Genomic DNA, 10,000 nt, shown 5'->3' with positions numbered 1-10,000 from the left:
TAGGAGCGCACATCTCACTACGTGGTGAGAGATACTTATACTGTACACAGTACACGCTTTGTTCCTAATTTTTTCAGCTTCAGGGACGTACTTTTATTTCTTTATTCGAAACAAATTGTAAAAAAAATATATAGATATGAACAACTCTGTGATGCGAGGCATACGAATGTGAGACTTCATCCATTTTAAAAGTAAGTAGACCCAGGAGCACACACACACACACACACACACACGAGGTTGATACCTCCCATTTTGTTCCAGGCTTGCATACACAGGAGATGTGTCTGAGGCAAGTGCGGGGGCAAAGACCTTGTTCTAAAACCAGCAATTGTATCTGTATTTAGGGCAGGCTAAAATCTTGCTCGCAGTTGCTCAACTCAACCTCTGGGTTTCTATCTTGGATTTCCAAAATTGGTTTGAGTTATCTATTGCATGATAATTCAAGCTAATCAAGAGGCTTTTATCACTGATGTTATTTCCATGGTCTCAGAGAGCATTCCCTACGTTTGCTGTTGCTTGATGACTCATGTGGAGGCTATTCAATATTGACACTGGTAGCTTTTTACGCCATTATGATCACAACCAATGTCTGAGACCTAAGCTTACTCATGTAACCTAAGGCATATATCTTCTATTGGAATCTGTAGAGTGTTACTTTAACCATACCTCTCCTGTCTAAACTTGCCAGATCAGTCTAACCTGAGGTATGTCTCTGCTGTGTATGGTGTATGCATGTGAGATCCTTGTAACTTTTCGTTTCCTGCCATCGTTTCAAGTACATTTTGAACTATGTAGTATGGCTGAGAATACACTTGAAAGAGGCAGGACAGGAAAATGAAAGGAAAGGGAAATGAAAGGGAGGTAGGAGAGAGAGAAGAGGATGCATATACACATGGAAGAACAATAAAATAATATTTCAAATTGCATACCCAGATTATTTGAACTGCCTGTAAAATCTGTGGGTTTCTCTTCATCTTTTCAGAACCCTGGTGTGGAAACAAATGCAGTGTGCTCTAATAACTTCAATTTTCTTTGGGAGGTATCTTCCCCAAGCACCCCATTATGAGGGATAGACTTGCTTGGCACATTCTGAAAGAACTGGAATATCAGTGAGTACCAGCAGATTTGCAGTGGTGTAGCAAAGGGGAGGGCGGGGGACCGGTCCGCCCCAGGCGGTACGAGATTAGGGGCCACTTATGCTGTGGCCTAGGCAGTTTCAGTAGCGCGCTTTTGATATAAACATTTTGGGGCAGGGATGGCCTATCTCAACAATTGGAGCACTCCCTTCGCCTTCGTACTACTTTTAGGCCTCCTGATTGGATAATGGGCGCTGGGGAAGTGGGCTGTAGAAGAGTTCTGCTGTGCAGTTCTGATTTCGGGACACTGTGCACGCAGCAGGTGTGCTGTTTTCTACGTGTTGGCTGTGTTTATTGCTCAGGAAACTGGCTACAATTACAGCATAGCATTGTTGCCAGGCTGGGGTGTGACAACCGGTAGGTACAATTGAGACATCAGGAGAGCCCTGCTTGTGAGCCCCAGTTGTTGTTTGGTGTTTTGTTAAGACTGTCAGACTGGCGTGTGTGGCAAACTGTGATAGCAGTTGCCAGCCCGTGTTTCAAAGGAGAAATTTAGCTCTTGGGTTGATTTTATATTTTGATTTGATTTGATTTTGTACAGGGCTTGATTCACCCCCTAGGGGGTATCTCAGCGCTTGGAAATGCAGCATTAGCAGTGGTGGGGAGATTTAGAACAGGGCGGTTTTCAGGATTCTTCTGAATTTTCGGTGATCCTGGCATTGTCTTAGGGCAAGAGGGAGTTGATTCCAAATAAAAGGGGCTTGGTACGAGAAGGATTTGCCTCCCGATCTAGCCTTTTTATTTTGGGGATTTTGAGTAGGGATTGGGTGCTGGAGCGTAGTTTCCGGGACGAGTGGTAGTGGTGGAGTCTCTCTGCTAGATAGAGTGGGCCGTTACCCCAGATTGCTTTGTGTGTGAGGCAGCAGATCTTAAATTTCACACGTTGTCGCATGGGCAGCCAATGTAGTCGGTGAAGGAGCGGAGCGGACGCAGATCTGGGAGAGGGGCATTCAGGACCGTGCGGGCGGCCGTGTTCTGTATCATTTGCAGTCGGTTTAAGGAGGACTCATTTGCTGTGATCAGAAGGGCGTTACAATAGTCCAGTTTGCTTAGTACCAGGGCCTGTGTTAGGGTCTTTCTGATTGCGTCAGTAAGACGGATTGCACGTTACTCTGTTAACTATGATGTTAATTGGTGTTCGATTGTTTACATTTTGGGTAATATGCTTCAATATTTAGCCCCACGGTATTCTTTTTATCATACAACTAGATATTTTTCTTTTTTACGTTCATATATGAAGAGCACTGCATGATGTTCTTTTTTAAATTAAAATATGTTTCAATATTTTTACAGTATGTTTAAATCCGCTGTCATTTTGGGAAGTTGTGTGGCAATAGTTTCCTTGAGCATCTGCAAAGTAACATGTCTGTAGACTCCTGAGGTGAGTTATTTATTAACAGGATGTCTAGTTCATAGGTGTAGCAATGACCTTAGGAGTTGTAAAATAAAAACTATGCATTTCATTTTGTGTAGCACACAGTGAGAACCAAATATATTCTTAGCGCTTCAGTTTTACGAGTTAAGCATATTTTTTAGAGGGAATCATGCAAGGAAGCTGCAGAGGGAGTGCGATAAAAATACTCCCTGTAAGTCCACGTTTTATTAAAATACTTGGTACCTATTCCCTCCATATGGTGTGTGATAATGGTGTAACGCAAAGTGATGCCCCCGCAAAATAGAATGAGGGGGCTCTTTAGTTGCCTACATCTCACGGATATTCTTTAGCCTTGGGCTGAATGGGGGCCCTTGGAGGGCTGAACCCCTCCCCCCCCACACCCCCCACACCCCGGTTGCTTACAGGTTGGGGCATTGCAGGGGCTTGGGGGCTTGTGTAAAGCTCCTGAAAAGATTTGTATGTGTTTTTTATTTAAACATCACTGAAACTTACTTCTATTAGTCAAGCTCACTTACTTTGCTCGCTAATTTGAACTCTTTTCAAACTTTTACGCCCCATCACTTTGAAAAATCACCAGCCACCACTGAGCATGCCCCTTTCACACAAAGTTCTGTGTGAAAAAGTGCTGTATTTACAAGACCACGAAAAGCCATGCATCCCACACTGAGTATATTTCCAGAACAAAAAAGCATTGCATAAATATATTGTTAGGATTATTGTATACACATTGTAGAGTACTTAGTAGCAGGAGGAGCGTAGATGAGTAACACCATTATACTTTCTGAAGGGGCTGACTGTAAACATTGTTGTAAGTTAACACATAATTAAATTAATCAACTCAATACTTGCTTAGAATGATTTTAAAATACATGCATCATATAAAATACTAAAAAAAAAGAGGTGCTGAATTGTATGAAACTGAAGACCTCTTTCCAAGTTAGCTTGTAATGGTGACTTGTGCTTAGTAAAAATGCTAGATTCTAAGTTTTACAGCTAGGAATAGGGAAAACATGTGACAGCCGGAAAAGCCCCCCACTAGTAATGGAAGGTAATATCCTTAGCACTGTAATTATACCTGTGTTCTACTGTACAAAGATGCGTGGTATCTTGACACTTTGTTATCCAGAAGACTATCTCTTGTGTCCTTTTTGATGTCTCGCCTTCGACACTTCTTGCTGACTTCACTGTCACTAAACTGTAGGAGAGTAAAACAAACTTAGAATTTACTTCTACATGTTCATATATTTCATAGCTGCGCACCTGAAGTATATGTCACAATATCTAGGTACAAAAACATCATGCTTCAAAAAAATGAACTCCAGAATATCGACTACCACTTTGTAATCAATTTTACTATATATAGGTACGTATAGATTTGCTAGTCTTTGCTCCATACTTGTGGGCCTTGGAGGTAGGGCGCCAAGGCACACAGATGTGAAGTTAAGAATGGTAAATCTATATGTACCTATGTATATCTTGATGATGCATTTGTAGTCGATATTCTGGACTCCTTATTTTTGCAGGTTTATTTAAAATTTTAATCTTGTGGTAGATGCCCGATCATCAGTGTGACCAGCATATCCTTCCACATTTCTAAATTTTTCTCTGCATCACAAGCCATACTGCATCAGCATAAACCGGCATACCTGAACCCTGAGCCTCTCGTAGCACCCGTGTCTGCCCTACATGCACGATAATGAAGAAACTAATGAGGACCAACTATACAATTTACACGGTCAACTTAAGTGACCGAACTGCACACATTTTTGTGATTATGGTACTGTAATGTGGCTGTGCAACTTGATAATATTGGATGGGCTGCAAGGCACATTAGTTTGCGGATATCCACTTTGTGTATTCAAATAAGGAGCTGTCCCTATTCATGCAAATAAAGAAATCCCAATTCCCGGCAGCCTGATTACAATTTAGAGCATATGCTCAGTTATCACACCTCTGGGGACTAGAGAAATATGCAACATGAAGGATGTGGCTTTCCCTGTGATTCCTTTCCTCGCACTAAAGCGACTGGAGTCACATTCTTTACATTCCTAGAGTGAGGTTGATGGGAATGCAGTGTCTGTATATTCACCAATAGGCCCTTGCACCCAGAGTACCTAAAACAGTGGTTCTTAATCTTTTAAATTCTGTGAGGCATTGTTGGAACTGGGGTAGCCTGGCCTAGGGCAAGACATACATTTCAGAGGCACAGTGTAAAGGTTGCAGACCACCCAACAGTAAAACCACGCAATAGCACACAAAAAGAAAACGCTACATCAAAATGTGGAAAAATAAGTACTGCTTTATAAAAATAAATCTTTGCTCTTTGGGTTCAAAATCTTACAATTTAGGCATTACAATTTGTCTTGAAAGCAATTACTATACTCTTGAACTACTATCACACTTTAGAAATCAGTATTTACAGTACTATATATTTAGTCACACACCATAACTCTGTCTGGCAAGTAACGCTTACTCTTCCATAGGCTAGTTTAAATATGGCCTGTACTCTACAATTGGTTTTATAAATATCAATAACACTTTTACTGCTGCACAGGTTATCAATTAATTACCATAGTTCATTACATTTAAACATGCACCATAACCATGGCTGGTAGGTAACCCTTCCACTTTCTTAGGGCAGATTAACTGTACATTGCGCTTTATTCTGCTTCTCAGCAACCCTACTCCATCAGAGGGGGGGGCAAGCTGTCACCAACTGTCAAAAACCAGGGGTCTATGGAGTCTTTTATATTCCTTGCACCCCACAGGTAACCAGGCTTCTGGAATCAGTCAGTTTATGAAAGTTAGACCACTCGTTTTCCAGGCCCTCCTCCCTCTTCCTCTCACTCAGTTCTGCACCGTGTGGGGAGGAAACCAGACGATCAGGAGACCTTACCGGCACTCCCTCGCCACCCCTCGCTCTTCCCGGCTTACTTGTGTAGGCGGCCGGCAGGCAGTTCCTCCGCTCACCCACTGGAGCTCTCATACGCTTCACCTCCGGTGATCGGCCCCCTCGCTCCCTCGCAGAGGAGCGGAGGCCCTCTCAGCTGCAATCCGGGCCGCTGTCACAGTGAATCCGCCACACGAGCGGCGACTCCTCACCAGGAAGGATCTGTCCCACGGCGCGCAGAGCAGACTTCAGGCACTCGACGAAGACGCCTCCTCTCGGTTCCCTTCAGCGGCGAAAGTCGTCGTTTCCTCCACACGAAGGCTCTTCTGCGCATGCGCGGGGATATAGTATCTCCGCACTGGGCCTGCCCGATCCTAGGCCCCTCCTGCCAGGCAGTCCCCTAGTCAGTGAGGAAACAGCACGCTGGCGCCGGGCATGAACACAATGCCCACACTCTTCTGAGTCCACCGGTGCGCTGACACAGAGCGCGCTAGGCACCCCCGGGGTCCAGATCACGGCGAAAGCCTTCAGGACGTTCCAGATTAGGTGGGACCTTTCTCCGCTCTCCACCACCTTAAGAGTCAAGAGAGGGTCGGTTCGTTTCCAGTCCTGACGCAGGTAAGAGGTGCCCAGCGCCACCCAGGACAATAGTTTACTTCTTGCCCTCCAATGGGAGGGGGGATCAAAGGGGCTTCCTCAGTATACAGTCACTGTGCACTTTTCCAGCACTGGAACCCCAGCCCTCCTTACTGGACAGATAACAGGCTCAGGAGTCTTCTTTAGTTCAGATCCTCCCACTGGGCAGAGGACTGCGCTCCACAGCACCGCAGTCTCCTTCTCCTGTCTACACCCCTCTATTCTAAAGCTAGGGGTCAGTCGGGCGCCCAGGGTCTCCCTGAAACTTCCGCAGCGGGGACAAGACAAGAATCCCAAAGGAGGAGTAGGGGAGTGGAATAACTAGGCTGTTTCCCAGTGCAGGAGATCAACCCTCTCACTAGCCTTTCCCCACCTTCCGAGATAGCCTATCCTCCAGCTGACTCTCACAGGTAGACAAAATGGCTGCCCCGCATTCCGCCTTATATAGGCTGACCCTCAGTGGTCCAGAATGGACCAGAAGGTTCTAGAACGCCCTATGCTAGGCTATGGCCAAGTTCTGAGTGTGACAGTTAGGGCAGTTGGTAGCCACCATTTTGTGTGGTGCCAACTTTCCTGTCAGAACAGGCCTCTGGGCCTGAGGTGAAAAATTATGAGGAGGGAAAAGAACACCTATCCCCCTGGCCAACACCTATAAAAAGTCAGTGGACAAAAAATGATCAAGGGTATGAGGGGAAAAAAGGGGACAAAATAAATAATAAATAGGAGGGACTACGTCAAAAAGCCAGACAGGTCTAACAGGCATCCCTTAATCATTACTGAAATCTGGATATCCCCCACTGAATCATTATTGGAAGCCAGAGATCCCGGCTTGAGCAATTGTGATGATTTGAACCACAAAACAATACACAAAAATACAGAAACAAGCATCCACCAAAAAAATACAAAAATGATGAAATATTTAATTAAATTAACAAACAAATATAAAATAAATGAAAAAGTTCCTTTTAATGAGAAGGTTGAGGCCACCCATCTTCCATACTATATAATGTTTGATGGATTTGCACTGCTCCCACATATCAACCTGAGAACTCCAACTTAATTTTTAGCCTCCAATTTCAAATTCCTTCACAATTATAGAACGTTTCAAAATGTTCAATTTTACATGTTGTGCCTTTATTTATATACACTTTATAAATCTGTTAATAATATATAATTTTCTAAGCACTCGCGAAACCCCTGAATAGGCATCGTTGACCCCGAAATGTACTTGAACTACAGGTTAAGAAATACTGATATAATGGGCATTGAGGTTCTAACACCGATGGCTAGGGGAACCTTTGGAACATCCAATCCTGAGAGGTAGGCTCACACTGGCACATGAGGTGTTCAATAAGTGTGTGCAGTGAGTTATATTCCTCCAGGGGGTCAATGTTGGTGCTCAGCACTCAGCTCATTGGGTAGATTGGGTAGAGCCAAGCTGCCCTGGCTCCTCACAGTCTCTGCTTGTGCGCTTCATGTTATCCCCTTGCCACAAAGCGCTCTGGACAGGCTTAGCTGAATTACACCACTTTTCAGATAATGTTCATAGTTCTGATTTCTTCCATCAGGTCAGGCCAGCCTTTTTACTCAGTGGCACATGGTTCAGCAACAGATGTAGCTTAAAGTACCCCTGACTGACTACTCCATTTTTCTTCTCACACAAACCAAATTAAATTCTGCACTGTGGTTGTTGACTAAGGGGAGTGAACCCTTACTGAAGCAACAACCACAACCCCTGTCAGGTGAATCACAACCACCCAAAGTAACCTGTGCTTAACCCTCTAAGCTTTGCACAAAAGCAGTGAGGCTTAACTTAGAGGCAATGTGTAAAGTATTTATGTGGCACTCAAACAGTATTAAAGTGATAACACAACATACAAAAAGTCCCATACATATAGAAAAGCGTAAACTTTAATTAATTATTTGACACTAAAGCGACAAAAATCCAATCATTCATTTTCAAAGATAGAAGGTAAGTTTAGCGTAAAAAAGCACAAAGTGCCTCTCACAGTTATAAGGTCGTGCAAGACTGGGTGAAAGTCATAAGTTGAGCTGACCAAGTGCGGCCCAGATACAGGGACCAGGTTAGACCCGCTGAAAAAGTTACCTTCTAAGTTCCAGCATGAAGAGTTCCATTAACAGTGAAGGAGGCATCGAGGAGCAGGGAGAGCGTGGCGGATGGTTGTCATTGTACCGCAAAGAGCAGGCTTGGCATCGCAGATGGTCATTGCTGTAATGTGAAGATTCTGTCCAGGGTCGCAGATGGTAATTGCTGGAGCTTTCAGTTGGCCGTCACCGCGGGCTGTCGGCGCTGTAGAGCGAAGTGCAGATCTCCAGTTGCCTGTCATTGCTGGTGGTTGCTGTAGCGCGACGAGTCAGATTCACTGTAGCTTCACATTGGCAGTCGGTGCAGTCGGCAAGATGCTGGTGCGAACTGGCCTATTTGTGATTGCGAAGATTCCAAAATGTAAGCATTCCCCATGTCTTTTAGGAGGAGCACAACTGATACCACACCATGGGTTCATTCAAGACATGGGAGGCACCTTATGAGGATCAGGGACTCACTCCAGAAGAGGCCAACTGTGCTCGGGCAGTTCCAGGCAGGTCCAGTGCAGCGGGTCGGCTGGGCAGTTTATGAGAAGCCTCTGGTGCCTGGTGTGTCCCTGTAGCTCAGAAAAGGTTGCCAGCTAACTAACCCTCCGAGGTACTCAGGTAGCCTGAGATGAAGGGTGCAGGTCCAGTTTTTGTTCAAAGAGTAGGCCTCAAGCAGAAGGGCAGTCCTCTGGCAGATGGGTGGTCCTTCTGTAGTATCCACAGGTCCAGTAGTAAATGTAAATGTAAATGTTGTATACTTTTAAAGCGCACAGCTGCCCCAGCAAAGGGGCATCCCGGCGCTGTATACCGCTGGGGAACCCATCCTGGCATTCCCTGTGAGATGGTCCCTCTTGGGCATCTCCAAGGTGAAGACAAGCATCCCCGGCGCTGATGGGGCCGTTAGTTGAGATTAAGCAAGCTATTGCCCAGAGTTGCTGAGTGGGACCCATGGTTGGAGTAGGCACAGAGGTGAGAATTATTGAGTCCGCTGACCATGGCCCAAGATCTTTCCGCGTCGGGAAACGAATCCTGGTCCCGGGCCGACCTTTGCTTCCGGGTCTGCCGCCTCTAACCAGCCACACCACTCCACTAGTGTACTGAAGAGTGGATCTGAGGGTCAGATTTCGATACCTGATGCCCTCTCTGAAGTGGGAGAAACTTCTGGAATCTTCCCCCCCATAGGAGTGTCTCGAATTTCCAGCCTCCCTGCCCTGGTCCTAGAATATCTGGAGTCACAATAGCCTAGTGTGAGGTTATTTGTATGTGAGCTGAGGCAGTGTCTTTGAAGTGCAAGGAGGGCTGTGCATAACTCCTCTCCCCATCCTGCCTTAGATGTCCCATCCTGCCAACACCCAGGGTCTCTAATATGTGGGTATCTGGGAGGAAATGAGCAAATGTCAACTACACCTTGTCATATGACCCAGGAAACAGACTGCAGGCAGCTAATAGTTAAGACAAGAAAATGGCAACTTTCTAAGTTTCAGAATTGTGACTTAAAATCTGACTTTAAAGAGGGTTTTAGATTACAATTCCTCAGACACCAAACATATTTTTACCTGCTCCCAAACTAAATGTGCCACTTATTAAATGTAATAAGGTAACCCTAATGTCATGCAATGGTGAAAGTGGGCCTTGCAATAGTGAGAAACGAGCATGTGAGTTTTTAACTACCAGGACATGTAAAACTCAGAAGTACATGTTCAACCCTATGGGCTGTTTAGGACCTTACCCAGGGTTGACTTATATGTATTAAAAAGAAAGATTTAGGTATGTTTTGACAGGTCAAAAAGGCAGTTTAAATCTGTAAACACAGGTTGCAATGACAGGTCTGAGACACGTTTTTAAGGG

The 10,000-nt window shown here is 44.9% G+C and overlaps 1 protein-coding gene across 1 annotated transcript in view; it reads right to left on the bottom strand.

Annotated features, from left to right (window-relative positions):
* Positions 1-3,601: 3,601 nt before the first annotated feature.
* The window catches only part of LOC147679760 (uncharacterized), a 361,586-nt gene continuing 355,187 nt past the window's right edge, over positions 3,602-10,000 (bottom strand). The window contains exon 10 of the mRNA XM_086942474.1: positions 3,602-3,727. Coding sequence (XP_086798600.1) covers positions 3,602-3,727 — 126 coding nt within the window. The remainder of the gene's footprint in view (positions 3,728-10,000) is intronic.

Source organism: Lissotriton vulgaris, chromosome 11 (genome assembly GCF_964263255.1).
Source record: "Lissotriton vulgaris chromosome 11, aLisVul1.2, whole genome shotgun sequence".
NCBI lineage: Eukaryota > Metazoa > Chordata > Amphibia > Caudata > Salamandridae > Lissotriton > Lissotriton vulgaris.
This window is presented reverse-complemented; position numbering and strand designations above follow the sequence as displayed.